This window comes from Austrofundulus limnaeus, unplaced genomic scaffold (genome assembly GCF_001266775.1).
Source record: "Austrofundulus limnaeus strain Quisiro unplaced genomic scaffold, Austrofundulus_limnaeus-1.0 Scaffold94, whole genome shotgun sequence".
Taxonomy (NCBI): Eukaryota; Metazoa; Chordata; class Actinopteri; order Cyprinodontiformes; family Rivulidae; genus Austrofundulus; species Austrofundulus limnaeus.
The window spans coordinates 1,125,614-1,144,615 of NW_013952496.1; the positions used below are offsets into that span (position 1 = coordinate 1,125,614).

The following is a 19,002-nucleotide window of genomic DNA, read 5'->3' on the forward strand; positions in this document are numbered from 1 at the left end:
TTGTCTCTTAAATAATTACATTTAATTATTTTTTCCCACAAGTCTTTTTATTTCCATGTTGTTTTTACATTTCTCTGTCTTCTGTTTTTACTTATGCATTTCTGCCTCATTATGCAAATAAGGTGGGCGGTCCTTGTTGGGTCAGCTCCTCCAATTGGTCAACAGACAGGAAGTGGCAGGATCCATATGCAGTTTAGCTTAAAATTTAAAGTTTGCTTTAAAACAAAGGCAAGGAGGAAAACAATTACCTGTGCCTTTGTAGTTAGGTAAAGTTAAAACAGGAGACGGAGAAATGTAAAAGCAACACATGGGAATAAAAAGACTTGTGGGATAAATTAAAAAAAATAAATATATTCGTTTAAGAGGTCAATTAAATTATAAAACATGAGATAAAGTTCTCCTTTTTAAATTTAATTTGTGCATTTTAAGTGTATTTATTCTATTTATATATTTCTGCTTTTATTTTTAATTATGTCAGTTTCGGTCCTCCATAGATATTTGCACATAAACATTTTTGGTTCAGTATTCTTTGTAAAAGCAAAAAAGTCATCCAACATACACAAAGTTCACTATAATACTGATTTTTTTTGTTTATTTTATATTGTAGCTTGTATTTGAATATAAACCTGTTATTTTATGTGAAAGTTTAACTGAAATGTATCAAAAAAGAAATACAAATGTTAAATGTAAAACATTTGGCTTAAAAAATGAAGAGCTTTATCACCACTTGGACTTCACACAGTTCTTGCAGATTTAGCACCCAGTTAAAAGTTCCTCTCACACCTGTAGCTGTTCCTCCCACAGATCACTTTGTTTTCCGTGCTGTGATGATTGTTGAGTGAACGATTGCTCAGCTGGTGGTTCTGCTTCTCCCTCGTTTATCTTTCTCCCAGGGATATGGCTTCCAGCCGAGCTACGACGGCGATGAACTCTCCTTCACCGTGAGGAATCTCCACAGGAGCACCAAGTACAAGTTTAGGGTAAGCGAGCTGTGCCAGGCGTCAAGTCGGGGCGGCCTATCTGCTGGTTTAATTTAGAAAAGTCAAGTGAGATTGTGTGGGGAGGAGGGCAGGCTTTTCAGGGATGGAGGGGCCGACAAGTCCCACGTTCGCTACGTGACTCATCCATTTACAGGCTTCTGCCAGCGGAGCGGCACGCAACATCAACAGGAGGGCCTCAGTGTTGATCACAGGGAGGATAGGGGTCCCTGCTTCAGAACCACGCTTACTGGGCCAGTAGAACCAAGCATTAGTTCTGAGCTCTGGTGTTTATGTTCCAGCCTCAGAGAACACCTGGGGTCCAGGTAGACCCACTTTCCTCTCAGAGTTAAAAAATTAAATAAAATCTGTTTCAGGCAAAGAGAGAACCAACAAAAGGCAGCGAAAAGTAAATTATCAGAGTAACATCATAAATTCTGAAGAAATAAATACAAATTATAATAATAAATTAATAATAGTTTTGCATATAAAAATCATACTTAATTATTTGCATGTTTTCCCTCCATTCAGCAGCCTAATCGATTTTTTATTTTTTTTTTTTTGCATTTTATTAAAATGTCCAGTTTAACAATGTGAGAAATCCACTTTTTTGGATGATTTAGTCCGTATTTAATACAGCTGGCAAAATAAATTGTCTGCTTCATCTTTTTAAATCAGCATGTTATTAAAGATTAACCCTTCATGTTATGGAAAGACCCGCTTGATACAAGAGAAAACTCCGGTTTTTAAGAAAATGGCTGCTAATCAATTAATCGTTAGTCGATCAATCAGCTTTAGATTAATTAATTAATCGATAACTTGCATCCCTAATATTTGCCTCTATATTCTCATATCATTAACCTCTTTTGGTATTTGCTGTAGTTCCTTCCTGTTAGTTATCGTGTTTTAATGCTTCTCTTTTCCGCCACGATCCTCCAGGATAAGAAACGAAGATATAGACAGTCAAAAAGAAATTGCAGGTTTTACTCAGCAAGCCAAAGAAAATCTGTGTCACGGTTTTCCCAAGCACGAGGCTGAATGCGACATCGTCCAAATGTATTACCACACGCCTCAATTAAAGAAAGCGCTTCCCTGGTTCAAGCTAACGTCTGCACAGTGTGAGGAGAGGCTGGGCGCTGCACTGTTTGTCTTGGTTCACTTTATAAATGAGTTCCGCTCAGCAGATTTCTATAGTACTGCAAACGTTTTTTTTTTTTTTAATGAAATGCAAATGTTACTAAAGCTATGTCGTGGCAAAACTGCATTGCTTGAGGTGTTAAAATGGTTTTGTGTAAAAGTCCGCAGCAGAGTTTTGTTTTAAAATGTGTTGGCTAGCTGTCAGGACACACAAAGGCCTTTTTACAAAGCAAAATGCTGTCTGTTCTGACAGAAAGTATGGCTCTCTGCTTGTGTTTGTGCACTTTAACCAGGTGGCAGCGTACAACTCAGAAGGGAAGAGTAACCCCAGTCAGGTTGTGGAATTCATCACAAAGCCAGACAGACCCAGCTGTCCCTGCAGACCCGTCATCAGAGGAAGAGTCCAGCCCGACAGCTTTAAAATGGCCTGGGGTGAGCTTCTCTTCCAGTTCCCCTTCATAAAACCACTCAGTCTTGCTTATAGATGACAACCTGGCAAGTCCAGTTTACAAATTGCCTTTTCTTATGGAGCTCTGCCTAACAGTAGATGAGACGGATGACATCCAAGGTAGTCTGTAGAGCAGATGACGAATCGTTTTCTCCTCCATTCAGACATCAGCAGGAATCCTTCAAACGCCTCACTGGACAAATATCTTTCAGTGCTCGGTGTTCTTCATCTCTGCTTTCGTTTATTAAACTGAAAAGCACACCTGCGTTTATAAACACCACGCAATTTCTGTAAACGTTGGATCATTGAATAAAATATGTCACAAAAACAGAAGTCAGTGATCCTTATTGCTGCGTTTCAGATCTGGAAATTTAAACGGGGGACAGGAAGTAAAAGCAGCTCTGTGTCTTTCTGTTGATTCAGCGTCAAAATGCCTAAATTGTGCGTCGTGTTGCAGTTGTTTCAACCGTGTTCCGAAAGTAGTGCGTCAGAAAAAAGACGACAGTGGATCAACAAGCTCCAGCTAAAAACAGGAGGTGTGGAAACGAACAATGCCAGAGTTTGCAGCGAGCACTTTCTAACAAGGATCGTATCGTTTAAATCATGTTTTCAGATATTTTATTGGACAGTTGGGTTTACAGAAGCTAAATAAATTATTTACAAATAGATCCAAGCACATAGAGATAACAGGGATTAGCTCGTTGTTAGCATTAGCGACAGCATTGTTATCATAGGCTAATACTCACCTGGGCAGAAACAAGTCAACAGACATTTAGCTTCTTTGGATCCTAAATGTTTGACCCAACCTGAAACTAAATAATTGTAGCTTCGAGGCTTTTAGAAACTTTCATCTGGCTCGTCATATAATACGAGGTCTGCAGCTCCAGATAGTTTATGTCGATCGCCTCGACGTCAGTAAATCCTCCAGATTATATGACGTCTTTTTATGAAGACATTATGGATCAGATCTTAAAGGTACGAGCATTTTTTGCGATATCTTGTCTGTGCCAGCCCATTTGTAGCGTTAGCATACTCGCTGTGATCAATTTCACTGTTTTGCTCCGGAGCAAATCACTTCCTGAATTTCATGTGTCATTCAGGTCACATGACTGCAACCCAGCAATTAACACATGTTCTATTTACAATGAAACTTTGTAAACAGAAATGTTGCAACTATAAAAAGGTCATTTTGAACCTTACAGCTGCAAAAAGGTAAAAAATATAATAAAGTTTTAGAAGTAGGAATTATTGAGTTGATAAAACATTTATGATGAGCTTTTGACATTTTCAAAGGCAACATGTCCCCTTTCTAAACTGGGAGTTCACCAGATTTATTACCAGATTTATTGCCAGAAGAATCTGTTTCTAAACTAAATAAAAGAGAGAGAAAAGTGGATAACCAATAAAACAGTTTGTTGTCTTTAATAATTCTGTTTTTTTTTCTCTCCTGCTCACTCAGAGCCCCCTAAAGAAAATGGTGGCGCTGAAGTCACAAAATACGTTGTGGAGCTCTCAGAAGGCTTAAGTGGTTCGTCACACAAAATAAAACGACTTTTTATTAAAAACTCATCATTTTATTGTGCTGATTTTAATAAACCTTCACGTTTCGTTTCTTAGGTTTGTCATGGGAGCTGGCGTACTCGGGGCCAGCTCTGGAACACGTGTGTGAGGGCTTGAAGCCCGGCTGCTCGTACCAAACACGAGTTTACTGCATAAGTGAGGGGGGGCAGAGCCCGGTGAGTCACTCGGGACCGGCACCAAGCTCATGTGGATGTTTGCTGCTGCGTGCTTTCTGCAGAAATTCATAACAATTTATTTAAACTGTCAAGATTCTTTTTTTTAATAAATGTAAACATTTTTTTAAAGTAATACAAATGCAAGGATAGCTGTTGCCAAAAGGAAAAGAAAATTATTTTTTCTGTCTGTGTGTGTCTGTTAGTAAAATATCTCGTGAACAAATTGACAAATTTTAATGAAACTTTCAGGAAATAATCACTGGATTTACAGCTACAGCTGATTATATTGTGGAGCTAACCCGTTTCCAAATGTCTGCCACAGCCAACCGAGCTTAGAAAACACAATAATATGCATTTTATCTGCGTTAGGTTTCCGTATGAATTTGTCATTCAGTCATTCTCCTAAGGTGGGAGATTAGAATATGCTTTGTTGTCTGTAAGTACAAGACAAGCCGACTAATCAATTAACCCTCCCTGAATTAGTCAGAGGATGTTTTTCTTAATTAGTTCAGTGCAGACTCTCTTCATTAATTTCTCTATCAGTTCTTGGCTCATGCGTTTATTTGCAACAAGGCTGGTAAAAAATAAATAAAATAAAATAAAAATCCATGAGTCATCGTGGCGAGTTTTAGCTTTCTCCACGCGGCACAATGTGACACAGCGCTCACGTTTTGCTTCGTCACGGAAGTTGAATTTATTTTTTGCCCGTGTGATAATCTGCCTAACTTTATCCATGAAGAGCACATTTCCCCATACGCGTGTGCACCTCACGTTTTGTCTTTTCACTGGCCATGCTGGAGCCTGAATTGGCGTGATAAGCGAGTGAAAATGAAAAGTACAATCCTGCGTCTCCTGTAAGGACGAATAGTGTGAGATTGTCTGTGTTTTATTTATTTATTTTTTTTTTTTGTGGGTATTAATTGGTTTGTTATATTTTTTTATCCAAGCTGTCGGAGACCCTGCAGGTTCAGACTCCTGCTGTTCCCCCAGGGCCCTGCCAACCCCCTCGGCTGGTGGGCAAGCCCAAAGCCAGGGAGGTGCAACTGCGCTGGGGTGAGTCATTCTTCACAAACTTAGCGCTGTGTGGGATGCATTTCTAGCTTCAACTCATGCATCTATTTGTCTGCCGAAGCAACGTGAAAATGATGAGCAGTGATTTGCACGTTGGTTCCCTGTTCTCTACGTTTTTAAAGAGTAATTCATTCGTGTGATTGAACCTCTCAGGCCCACCTCAGGGAGACGGAGGAAGCCCAGTGACCTGCTACAGCGTGGAAGTGAGTGGAGCCCAGTCTGAGGAGAGCAGGGAGGTGTACCAGGGTCCAGAGCTGGACTGCTCTGTGGGAGGATTAATGCCTGGGAAAACCTACAGCTTCCGACTCAAAGCAGCAAATAAGGCCGGGGTGAGAGACTTTTAATGTGGACTCACCGAAAACTAGTGGCAGAATTTTACATTTCAGTAATATTAGAAAGTATTTATGTTAATTATTGTCTAATTTTGCACAGTTTGGGCCTCTGTCGGAGCGCTATGAAGTCACAACAGGGCCTGGAGCACCTGAGCCGTGCAAAGCCCCTTCGACGACGTGCAAGTCTCCCAGTTGTGTTGTTGTGAGCTGGGAGGTGAGACTGGCTTCTTTTCTTTTTGCTTTTACCAACATTCATTTAGATTAATATAACATCTGAGAATATAATAAACAAAGTGCAGCATCTTTTCATAACCCCACAGTAACTTTATTATCCAAGCAACAAAAAATGGCTACATTTTAATAAATACAATTAGTATAAAAACATAAAGATAAAAAAGAGATTACTAAGTCAACGTGAAGCCGACAAACCAAAAACAGTCAGTGTTTAAAGATTATAACTTAAAATTGTTTAGCAGAAAACTCTGGTGGTCACAAGATTTATGTTGGAAATATGACAATTAGAACTGAATTTGAGGAAGAACGAAACAACTTTACGGAGATTTATTCAAAAAGAACTAAAGGAAAATAAGAAACGATTAAATGATGTCATGCAGCAGGTTGCAGGTCTGCATGGGTTACAAAGAAAGCACGGGGGTTTTACACAACCTCGGGGCTCGTGATTCATGCAGATTCATACAGAACACTAAACAGCCTCACGGACTCGTGATCAGAGTGAACACAAGTCACACAACTGATGTGAATCCATGACTTAAGATGACCTGATTGCCCAAAACAAAAAGCCAGAACAAAAGTTTAAATGATCCAACAGCCAAAATCAACAAAACACATCAACTGTTCTTTTTAAAATCCTAAAACTTGAACTGTTTTTGTGTAAAAACCATAAAAAAAATGCCAGTTCAGACATGTAATGTTTAACTTTTTGTCAGACTGAGCTGCACAGTTCAGTGTATAATTTGAATATTGTTTTTGTTGTGGCACTTTTAGGCCCCTCCTTGCAACGGAGCTCAGGTGACAGAGTTTCGACTGGAATGGGGAGCAGCTGAAGGCAGCATGCAGGTGTGTTACAGCGGACCCAGTGTCAGCCATGAAATAAAGGGGCTGCTGCCGGCTACCAACTACTTCTGTCGGGTCCAGGTGAGCGTTAACCAACACATGAGATGACATGACATGAGATAATCCTTTAGGTTATATTCTCAAGGTATTGTCATTTTTAAAAAAATCATCTCAACAATGAATAAAGAAAAGTTTTCAACTTAGATTCTACTTTTTGGTCCGACTAAATTTGTGAAGACTTGGTAAGAATGTGTGGCATCTGCATAAACTTTTTTTTAACATGTTGAAGAAAAGTTGAATAACAAAAACAACAAAACCGGTTGAATGTTTGTGTATGAGTACCTGGTACAAGGTTCACTGAGTAGAAAATATTTGAAACGGCTTTTGTTTGGAGCCACATGCTTAAATTTAGGAAAACTTTGTGCTCAAAAACCCACATTTTAACCTCCTTTTTCATAATACTAACAAGTTACTGCTGTGTTTGAAATATGTCTTTTGGAGTACAATAAGCAAAATTTCAAGCAGATAAGAAACAACTTATTTCCATATTCTAAATACTTTATCAGTGTGCATTGCCAATGCAATGCACACTATTATGATTCGTTTCCCATCCAAGTCATCTCAACTTTGCCATGCTTCTCCTCCTGCATACTTTGTCCTAGAGCTGCCATTGTAATTTCTATCTGTAAAGCTCCTGTGCCAAATGATGGCTTTGCCTTTTGGTACCTGTAAAACTTATAGTTTATGAAATATTATTGTTTAAACTTTATTCCAAATTCATATAATGGGAGTCAATGGDRCCTTGTAWTGGTCCAATACTGCCCCCAGCTGTACTCAGCTTGGTACTGCACCATAGTTTTTTATATTTAATCTCAATAGTTCAGTGTTTACAATACTAATATGATTGTATTTTGATGTTTTGCTATAATATTGTCTTAATACTGCTCTATTGTTGAAATATTATGCAATTTATTGTCAATAATTGTAGTGGCAATGTGGCCTCTTTCTGCACACATACAAACCAACCCCTGCCACCACTTTCTGCCACAGCTCCACTGGTCTAATGGTCTATGTCATGGACTTTCATGTGGGAGATCAGGTTTCAAAACCCAGCTAATGCAATTTTAACAAAAAATCTCCTCCAACTTCATATTGTCACACAATTACCTTAATTACAAAAACCTGCTGATGTGACAGGCACAACCTGGTGTAAAAAACACATTTGAACTTGGTCAAAGTTCATTCTGCAAGTCCAATGCTGCTGCAATGACATGCTACATGGCAATGCACACTTGTTTTTACATCGTAAAAACCCATGTCTAGTTTACTTTGTTTTAATAAACTGATGTTTGGAACAAGTCGATCTAATTCCTAATGTGATAATCGAACATCTTTGCGAGAAAAAAAATGCTGTTTATGAAGCAACAGAAAGTCTGTTTTTATGCTTTTCTTGTTTTGTTGAAGGTCAGTTTTTTAATGAAGTGCTTCCCTGTAACATGGTTTCCTTTTCAGAGCGTTTCCACCATTCCTAATAAAACCCATAGGCCACCTGTTTGTTTGTTTGTTTGAAATCTTTACATCAGAACTCCCCCTTGTGGTCAGCCGTGAGTGTTGCATGTGTGTCCTGATGTCTGACTCGCTCTGGTCACGCAGGCTGTAAACGTGGCCGGCGTGGGGCCCTTCAGCGAGGCGGTGCTGTGCCAGACGCCCTGCTCCGTGCCAGCAGCTGTCAGTAACATCTCCGCGCTGAAAGAGTCGGAGCTGCTGAAGTACGAGACTCCAGCAGACGAGGAGGAGGACGAGGAGGAGGACGAGGACGGCGGCTTTAGCCCGCCGCCCGTCTTCTCTCCGTCCACCTGCCTGGGTATCTGCTGGGACCCCCCGTGTGACCACGGCTCAGAGATCACCTCCTACCTGATCGACCTGGGAGAGAAACAGCCCGTCGTCGTGGGCCCCGTCACCAAACACATCATCCAGCATCTGCAGCCTGACACCAGCTACAGGTGGGAGCGCCACCGCAGCCACACATTGTTACACATGAAGCACACAGGTTTAAACTCTGCCGATGATTGTGTGTTTGATCTTTTTATTACAAAACTCAGAGGTGATATTTCATTAGAGAGTTTAGCAGGTTCGTTGTCTGTAGAATCAGCCTGTTTTATTCTGGATTCAGTGATAGATGTCGTTTCTTTTTGCATCTGTTAAGTGATCTCCATAGAGGGAAATGAGGCCTTAAAGACTTACTGTTCTCATACAATATACAAGAATTTTGCTTTGTTTAAAAGGCACAAAATATATTTGGTTGCATTTGTTAACACAAGTTACTGAAATGGTTGCTGTTTAAAAAAACAATTGTAGAGTGATTAGAGTTAATAAATTCATAACGTTTAAATTCAAGTTCATAAGTTGGATATTTATGTTGTGTTTGATAATAAATAGCCCTGTGAGGAATTCTTTGTAAAGCTAATAAAAAGTAAAAGGTCCGTGGAAATAAAATTCTTAGTGAAATTAAAGAGGAACTATTGTTTCATCGATGCATCTGTGTGCGATACAAAACATGTTCATTAGATTTAACGCACAAAATCATTTTCAGATAATGAGATTTCACCTGGTCAGTTCTGCCTGGACTGAGCTGCTTTCACAACGAGCTGTTTATACAAATAAGCTGCTGTTGGCAACGCCCTCCCTACCTTTTTGGTGTTTTTTTTTTATGACATCGCCATAATCTGCAGATTTGTGACAAACAGTAATAGGGACAGATGAAATCCTTGGGCAAATCCTGCTGTGTACTCTTAGTTGTCCATTGTAAAATTATTTGCGCCAGCTACAACTTTCTTTGGTAATATCGCAGCGACATTGCCATCATTTTGTCATTTGGTCTCTAGAAGCAGTAAAGACCCAAATTAAAGTATAAAAACATGTAAGAGGAGAATTAAAAATAACAGGTCCCCTTTAAGATTATTTCATCCAGAAACAACTCTGGTTAGCTACATTTTTTTAACCTTGTGAACTGTTTTGACCCTGCATCTAAAAAAAACATCTGAATCAGGAATAATTGGGAGTCAGAATCGAAACTGGGATCTTTAAAAGTCAAACCCTGCTGAACTCCCAGTAGTAATATGTTTACCTGTATTCTTGGCTGTTTTGCTTCTGTGCAGGTCCATAAAGCTTTTGTGTTCTTGCATAAACTCAAAATTATTCAGTTTACCGAGTAATTAATCCTGTAAAATGGCATTTTTTAAATAAAAAAAAAATTCAGAATTTCAAATAAACCTTTTCTGGGGGTTGGTGTAATCTCACAGCTCTTACATATAAACCAGGCTGAAGTAGAATTATGTGAGAAACAGATAAAAACCTGAAATCTGTTAAAACCCTTAAAGCTGCTTTGAAAGTCCCTGCAGTGTTTCAGCATCTCGACGAAACCTCTGCTTCTCCTTTCTCTCTCTCAGGATCCGAATCCAAGCCCAGAATAGTCTGGGAACGGGACCCTTCAGTCACACCTTTAAGCTAAAGACGAAGCCCCTTCCCCCGCAGCCCCCCCGCCTGGAGTGCACCGCCTTCAGCCACCAGACCCTCAGGCTCAAATGGGGCGACGGCCCGGCCAAAGCCGCCACCTCCGACGCCCTCCAGTATCACCTGCAGATGGAGGACAAGAACGGCAGGTGTGTAGTCCAGATGTCAGGGGAGATTCACGTTGTCTTTTTTTGTTTCTCTTTTTGTCCGTTTGTATGAAATCTCATTAATTCTGCATAAGTTGTGCAATTCTTTAGCCATATTTATTTTAAAAAGTTGAATTCATTCAAAGGATGGCTGCTAAGACTTATCCTTTTTGTAACCTTTATACTTTTTCAAATATTTAACTTAATTTAAAAAAGCTTTTTAGGCTTTAAGCTACTATTCTGCTACTTTTAGATGCATTTAACTTTTATCTAACGTTTTGCTCGTGTTTTTTCCTTCAGATTTGACAACTCGGTTCTTCAGTGATGTAACTGTTTTTCCTTATTTGCTCTCATCTTATTAAATCTTTTCTCTCTCCCCCTTTTTCTCGGCCCGTTGTTGCAGATTTATATCCTTGTACAAAGGACCGTGCCACACACACAAAGTCCAGAGGCTTAATGAGTCTACCTCTTACACGTTCCGCATCCAAGCCTTTAATGAGGCGGGCGAAGGGCCCTTCTCCAGTGTTTACACATTCACCACCCCACGCTCTCCTCCAGCTCCTCTGAAAGGTACCGCTCCACTTTTCTCCTCTTCTCACTTTATTTTTCTTCCTTTTTTTCCCCTCCTCTATTCTGTGTCCAACAGTTCTTAATGAAGTGGTAAGAATTTACCTCAGACGGCCGGTGTGCTTAGCTCTCCGGCTTGTCGGCTGTCATCAGGAGACGGCCGTTCAGCCCTGTGGTCTGTTTGCTGCCAGCCTCTGTAAAAGCCTCTTTTGATCCCACACAGCAAAGAGCAATAATGAGGATGTGGGCTTTGTGGTCAGAGGAGCAGCTCTTTTGAATCTGGGCGTCATTTGCCAGATTGTCAGTGTTGTTTTAACGCTGAGTGAAGGGCGTCCTCGGGTTATAAACGCTTTAAATTTAGACTGAAGGGTTCAGTCGAAGTCCGTACGTCATAAATGACTAAACTGGACTGTTTTGTAATTATCACATGTTAACAGCATAACTACTAGAGTGAATTAATGAAGTTATTGGTAAAATAGAAAGAATAAGGAATAAGATGTAGATTAAAGAGGACATTTTATGTTTCATTGAACAAGTTGGGATGCTGTACAAACTCAAAATTGAAGCATAAAAATGTAAGCATTTAATTTTGCATAATATGTCCCCTTTAAAGGGCCTGTGACATCAAATTTTTGTAATACATATGAGTGCATTTTTAGAAAGAGTACATTGATAAAATATTGCAAAATAAATTTCATGTCGCTGAGATGAACAGTTGTTGAGATATTTGCCTGTGAAGTAACAGGAAGTGATGTCAAAGGGGAATGTCTGCATGTGAATAAATCAGTGCTACAACAGCCAACAACCCAGACTATAGAGAAGAATCTGATGTTTAAAAAGATTATTTTGAGTCTGTCAGAGATGAAGAGTCAGAGTTCAAATAATATTGTTTCAATAAACAAAGACCAGAGAGTTTTTTTTGTTGTTGTTGAAAAGTTCCCCTTTGATGTCACTTCCTGTTTCACTTTGACTGAGCCAAGTTCAAAAGAAAGTAGTTTGTCTTCTTCCCGCTCCTTTTCAAGTTAAATCTATATTCTGGTTTACGATTATTTATGTGAATTGTTGCTCGAAAAAGGAGTAAACTTTTTTTTGGTCTTATTTTGTTAATAGAATATTTATTGACTTTATACTGATTTAAACCATTATTTATTGTTGTTGAATTTAATGTTATTTTTGAAAATGGGGGGCAGATATAAGATTTTTTCTTCTTCTGCTGCCTTTCATTTTATTTTTTCATTTTATTATTTTGTTTTTTATGTTTTTTGAATGCATTTTGTTTTTGTTTTTTTAATGAAATGAATGAATAAATTTTAAAAATATGCCAGTTATGGGACAAAATGGGTAAAACTGTGTGTATTGTTCCAACTTTCTTAAATATAAAGATGTTTTCTTTACTTTTTGTATTTGAAGAATATGCATGTGGCAGGCACTTTTAAGAGTTGCACAGTTCTACAAGTGAAATGCTACTTTAGGGAAAAAAATCACAACAGTTTTACTTTGATGATATTAGTTACAGAAGACATATTTAGAACAAAAAAACTGTGAAAAACTTAAAATCAAAGCTCACCTCAGTTTTTCTGTTTTCCACCTTCAGCCCCTAAAGTCGAGCGTTTGGACGACAACTCCTGCGAAGTGGCGTGGGAGGCCCTGCCGCTCATGAAGGGGGACCCGGTTATCTACAGCCTGCAGTGCATGATGGGAAACACCGAGTTCAAACAGGTACTGGTGTTGCCGAGCCTTCGGCCCCGCCCCGTTCCCTTCGGCTGACCCGTTCATGGCTGAAACAGATGAGTTCAGGGTTTTAATGTTTTCATTCGGGCTTGGCAGCAGTTTATATTGTCACCGCTGGTTTTAAATTGCCCATTATGCAAAGGTCATTGATCCACGAGGCCTCTCAGGTGTCTTGCCCCCACCGGCACATCCATCCCTCATGCTGGCCTGCAACCATGTTAACATGGAGTAATGGCCGCTGCAGATTTATGCTAATCTCACCACATCTCATGACAATCGAATCTGCAGGTTGAAATATGTGGCTGTCCTTGTTTGTTTCTGCTTCTGAAGACACTCACTGGATTAAAAAAAAGCTTGTTTTTAATGGAAGAGGACTGTTTGTTTACTGGAAAAACAAACAGATTTTGTACAAATGATAATTTTTCTTCAAGTTTGAAACAGCCTATAATTTTCTCTGCTTGTTTACAAAAGATTTCTTCTATCATAAAGGTCAGTTGGGATTTATTTGTTTGTTACCGTGAAGATTCATATGTTTATAGCAACAAACGTCCTTTTTAAAGTGTTTTCTGTTCAGTCACCCATGTCCACCAATACAGGGCTATTCAGCTCAGTCATTATGTAAATAAACCAAGTATTATAAAGATCTGTTACCTTTAAAATAGTTTATTTCCTGCATTTAATTATGAATACAACATAAAGAACCCAATGTAATAAAAGTAGTGATAATAAAACATCAAAAACAGAAATAACGCAATGCCTCCTATTTAACACTAATATTATTTTGACATCTCTGACTTTTAAACCAATTTCATTTTCACTTTCATAGTTTTATCTTGAACTGCTTGTAGTTTTAACTGTCTTGGATGTTCATAGACATGATTTTATCAGCTCCTAGCCAAGTTTCTGACATTTCTGTAGATACCAAACATGTCTATGTTGAACTAAAAGAACTTATAAGAATTAATTTGGGCTTAAAGTGGCTGTGACATCAAATTTTTGAGATAAAAATGAATGCGTTTTTGTAAAAGATAACATTGATAACATATTGCAAAACAAATTTGACGCCGCTGAGATGAACGGTTGTTGAGATATTTGCATGTGAAGAAACAGGAAGTGATGTCAAAGGGGAATGTCTGCATGTAAACAGAGTGTTGCTACAACGGCTAACAACAGACTGTAGAGAAGAATCTGATGTTTTCTTTAGATTATTTTGAGTTTCTATCAAAGAGAGATGAAGACGAGTTAAAGTTAAAATTATACTGTTTTAATAAACAAAGACCAAAGATTTTATTTTATTAATGAGTTCCCCTGTGATGTCACTTCCTGTTTTACTTTGGCTAAGACAAGTTCAAAAGAACATAGTCCAGGTATGTGACAAAGTGGGTAAAATCATGTTTATTAGGGAAATCTTAAGTATAAAGATGTTTTCTTTGACTTTTTGTATGTGAAGTATAGGCACGCCACAGGCACTTTAAGAGATAAATGAGACCCATTGTTGGGCCGAGCTTGGTTCATTCGTGGGCCAGATGAGGCCCGCGGGCCGCCAATTGAATAGCCCTGCCATAAAGCATCACTTGCCTCCTTTTATTTTCTGCTCCTAGGCATACAAAGGTTCTGCCACATCCTTCCACGTCCCAAACCTCCAGCCCAACAGTGACTACCGTTTCCGGGTCTGTGCTATCAGGCAGTGCCAGGACAGCACAGAGCTGAGCGGTCCCTACAGCCCCACCGTGACCCTCCCCCCTCAGCGCAACGACGCCGCGCCGGCTGCCAGCGCCGGATCCAGGACCAGCGCCGAGACCAACCGAAGCCGACAGAGCCTGACGGACGAGCAGTGCGCTTTCCTCCTCCTCATGGTCTTCGCCGTCATCGCCATCCTCATCGCTTTCGTCATCCAGTACTTCGTCATAAAATGAGGGGTTTCCCCGCTCCGCCCAGCTGCAGGGTTATAGCTTTATTCTCCCCATCTCTCTCCGTCTCTGTTGGTTTTCTATTCTTTCGTTTTGTACTTTAACTGTTCTCCGGTTTCAACAGAGTAATCACGTTAGCTGAAACGGCGGGGTGCAGCGAGAGGACGCGCCGGTGGGTATCAGCTGAGATTTATAAATCAAGGATGCGGCGTCTCGTTCTGCACCTGCGATACCTTCCGGACCCCTCTTGGCTTTTTATCACCCCGCCCCAAGTTTGTGCTAATATTTCTGATTCATACGGATTAGCCTCCTGTGCAGAACGGAACTCAGAAAGCAAAGTGTGGTTCATTTTAGGGGCAGAGTTGGCATTTATGTTCAAAATATTTAAAAAAATACAATATTTATAATCCCACGTCCGTGTAAGAAACAGTTTTTGATAAACGTGTTCCAAATAAAAAAATAGTCTGTGTGCTATTTGACTGTGGGACCTGATGGGCCAGTGTTTGCACAGTGTGTGTTCAGACGTGTGTGTACTGTATGTAGTTTGTGACGCAGCAGAAACGGCTGGGAGGGCTTCAGGGCTACGTGGGGGGTCTTAACTAACCCGAACCCTCACGCAGGAGTTTAAGGAGTCCAGGAATTAAAATTAAAAAAAATAAATTTAAAAAAATCCTGCTATAGAGCGTTCATTTAGCACTTTCCAACCTTTTTGATGTTCAGAATGTTTAAGGATGCAAAAATGACTGGAGAAATGTTAGTATATTTTTGTACAGTAAAGACACAAGGATCTGTAGGTTTGCAAAGATAAAAAAAAAAGAAGCTAAAAGTATAAAGTTAGAAAACAAAAAAACTAACAGTGAATTCTAATTATTTTTACTATCATGTAGTTATACTGTAGCTTGTTTTTACAATCATGCAGCTGCTTTACTCTGAAATATTGTTGTTTGGCACAAAAATGTATGCTTTTCTTGTACGTTTTGTTTTATTCTGTTTTTTCCCTTGGTAATTGATTTTTTGCACCTTAGTGGAAGAAAATCTTGACTGACTGCTTTTTCTTTTCTTTTCTTTTTGTTGTCTTGTGATGCATTTTATAGACACGTTGAGATTGTGCAAGCCCTTTTTGGTGTTTTGGGTGTTTTTAAAAGTTGTAGTATCACAGTACGTGTCACTGAAACGGCTAATCTATCAGCAGGAAGAAGAAAAAAAAAACAGGAAAACAATAAACAGAAAAAAAATATGAACCAGTTGTTTCGGAGGCCTTAATTGGAGAGAAAAACAATGATATCTGGTGATTTTTGTTTATTTTCTTTTAAGTTTTGATGTTTTCCTTTTTAGTGTTAGAAAACACTAAAATGCATTTTATTTCCTTTTACTTTGCAGCATTCGTTCGGTGTTAGTTAACACATGTAATCATGAGAAAAATGAAAAGTAGTTCTTTTTTTTGTTGTTGTTTTTGTCAGGTCATACATTCGTGAAGTATATTTTTTATAATATTGAAGTAATATAAGTTAATACTCCACAGAAGATGATAAATCCTCAGTCGTCACGAATCACAGGACACAAATGACATAAAAAAATGTGTTTTCATGCAAATTTAAATTTGCCTTTTTTCTCTGTACGTTGAGTATTTGTAACAGGTTGCTTGAAGTGACTCGTCGGTGGTAATCTGTAGTGCTGTTTGCGTCCCGGCAGGGGTCAGGCTGTGAGAATGAAAACGCGGGTACCTTGCAAAAACGTCCGCAACATAATTACATGATTTGGTCCCAGTAGACATTCTGCAAATGTCTTTGTCCTTTTGAAGAAGTCAAAAGTCCTATTTTTGATAGTGGATTGCAAAGTGTGCCATTTTAACACCTCTTCACCCAAACGGTTGGAGAGATTAACAAAATGCTACAAAAAAAAGAGTAAAATATGCACAAAAATAGACCATTTTTATGTAATTTTAATGTTTGCAGTTACCTCATACACCGTACATTCCAAAAAGAAAAATTTGCTATACTATACATACTACCAGACATATCACTTTACAATGTTCATTATGGGAAAAATGTATAATCATAGATATGTATCTAAAGTGTATCTGTATAGCCATGATACTTACAAAGGATCCATGCACAATAAAAGATTTATAATTCTTCATCATCGTTGAAGTTTTGAGCCTGTTTTTTAATCTTTTATTTTATTTTTTATTTTTTGTGGTTCCTCGTTGGTCGGAGCACAGAGGGGTCTAAATGAGCAGCGGGGGCTTCAAACAGAAACATTCGGTTCAGTCGGGCTTTTTTTAAATTCTGCAGCCTTCGTTAATTACATGTAACAGTGTTGCTCTCGCATTCAAAGGCTCGCTTTATTTGTGTTGCTGCATAAATGACCTGGGAAACTGTTTACCAAAAACAATAACAAAACTAGGAGATCCAAATGATTTAATCTCTAGAGCTCTACGGTCCTGAATTAATATTTTAAAAAACCTGAAACACAATCTGTTGACTTCCTTGTACAACATATTTAAAATTTACCATGATTATTGAATTGGGTTTGTTTGTAATGCTGGATGCGATGCTGTGGATTAATGCTACAACACCAGTTCTAATGAATTTGGGACGTTGTGTAAAAAAAAATACAATCTCTTAAAAATCCTTTTTAACTTATATTCCAGGGCTAATCAACTAAATTGATAATGCAGTGAATGCAGGCCGAACATCCAGCAATTAATGTCATTATGTAAATAAACCAAGTATTAATCATGAATACAACATGCAGAACCCTATGTAAGAAAAGTAGTAGTAATAAAAATATCAAAAACAAAAACATTTGGCGGGACGAACTTTGGTCACACATGGGCCTCATCTGGCCCGCGGGCCATTAGTTGAATAGCCCTGCTATGTACAGTTGAATACACTACAAAAATGAGATATTTAATGCTCAGATGAATATATTGTTTTGTATACGGTAGAGTTTTATATATTTATACTTCTCATTCAACCACAATTTATATGGATAGTATTTATTTTTTAAAATAAGCTGGAATGAAAACAAGCAAAAATGAAATAAAAGTAACAACTTTCTACTTCTTGTCTTTTTTTAATGTAAGGAGTAGAAAGTACAGATAGTTGTGTGAAAATGTAAAAAGTAGGCTGAAAAATAATTACTCAAAATAAAGATACCCAAAAATTCTACTTAAGTACAGTAAAGTATTTGTACTTTGTAACACCTAAATAAGTAGTAGGTAGTTTGGACAGTTTTAAAGTTACATTTTATTGCAATAAACCACTAACCCCAAAATTTAATTGCATTCTTTTGGTTATAAATATAGTGCTGAGTTACTATTGAATAGTATTTTGATTGTAGTTACCCAATTAAGGTAGTTATAGTAACAGTAGTTTTTATTTTGTACCCTAATTACCACCTAATTACATGGTAATAAGGTAGTAATTACATTTTTTTATTACCTTGTAATTACACGGTAATAAGGGTACTATAAGTGTTACCGTTACTTTATAACTCTGACCTTGTTTCAGGTCATTTTATGTCACAGCTCCTGACAGTTCACTGTGTTTCCTTTAAACTGAGCATTTTTATATTTTTAGATCATCTCTGTAGCTCTTCATGATTCCAAAAGCTGTGATTTTGACAGCGTTTTACAGTGAAAGAGAAGTTGTTGCAGTAATGTCTGTTTATCAGCTGAAGGTTCACGGGTGTTTTTGAAACAATTTTGATCATTTCTGCTTCCGTAGCTTTTTCGTTCCATCTGTTTATTCCAGTCTTATAAAGGAAAAGTTTCTATCCTTTAAAAAAAATAAGAAAATCAAAAACCTCTTCAGTTCATTTTCTGTCTGCAGCCCAAACAAAACGCAGCCATCTCAGATCAGAATGATGGAGGAGATAACCTGACTCGTGTTGAGAGACGGGTCAGAACCCACTGAGAGGAAACACTCGTTCTGCTCTGACGTGAGCAAACTGTCGACCCTCTGAGACCCGAGAGCTTCGTCCAGTTCAGGTTCAGCTCAGAGGAAACAAACAGCAGAGTGAGGGACCACTGGTTGACCAGTGACCAGTGACCAGTGACTGGTGAGAAGAACACTGGCTGTTGGGCAAACATTTACACCATGATGCACTGGTTGTGGAATGTTGATTTTTCTTCCATTATTTGTACACTTTTTATGGAGGACCAAACCTGTCGTAATTAGAAATAAAAGCAGAAATATATAAATGGACCAATAAATAAATAAATACACTTAAAATGCACCAATTAAATAAAAAAAGGTGAACTTTACCTCATGTTTTATAATTTCATTGATCATCATATTTATTTTTCCAGCTTAATTCCAATAAATGATATATTTTAGCACATAATATTTTACTG

General features: G+C 38.4%; 1 protein-coding gene across 4 annotated transcripts in view; it reads left to right on the forward strand.

The window, feature by feature from the left end:
• fndc3a (fibronectin type III domain containing 3A) overlaps positions 1–16,784 on the forward strand; it is a 58,694-nt gene extending 41,910 nt beyond the window's left edge. For all 4 annotated transcript variants that reach the window (XM_014012766.1, XM_014012767.1, XM_014012768.1 and 1 more), the window contains 13 exons: positions 894–980; positions 2,408–2,546; positions 4,022–4,090; positions 4,180–4,298; positions 5,246–5,351; positions 5,523–5,698; positions 5,802–5,915; positions 6,707–6,856; positions 8,429–8,778; positions 10,225–10,437; positions 10,838–11,004; positions 12,596–12,720; positions 14,334–16,784. In XM_014012766.1, coding sequence (XP_013868220.1) covers positions 894–980; positions 2,408–2,546; positions 4,022–4,090; positions 4,180–4,298; positions 5,246–5,351; positions 5,523–5,698; positions 5,802–5,915; positions 6,707–6,856; positions 8,429–8,778; positions 10,225–10,437; positions 10,838–11,004; positions 12,596–12,720; positions 14,334–14,648 — 2,130 coding nt within the window. In that variant the 3' untranslated portion in view covers positions 14,649–16,784. The remainder of the gene's footprint in view (positions 1–893; positions 981–2,407; positions 2,547–4,021; positions 4,091–4,179; positions 4,299–5,245; positions 5,352–5,522; positions 5,699–5,801; positions 5,916–6,706; positions 6,857–8,428; positions 8,779–10,224; positions 10,438–10,837; positions 11,005–12,595; positions 12,721–14,333) is intronic.
• The last annotated feature ends 2,218 nt before the right edge of the window (positions 16,785–19,002 follow it).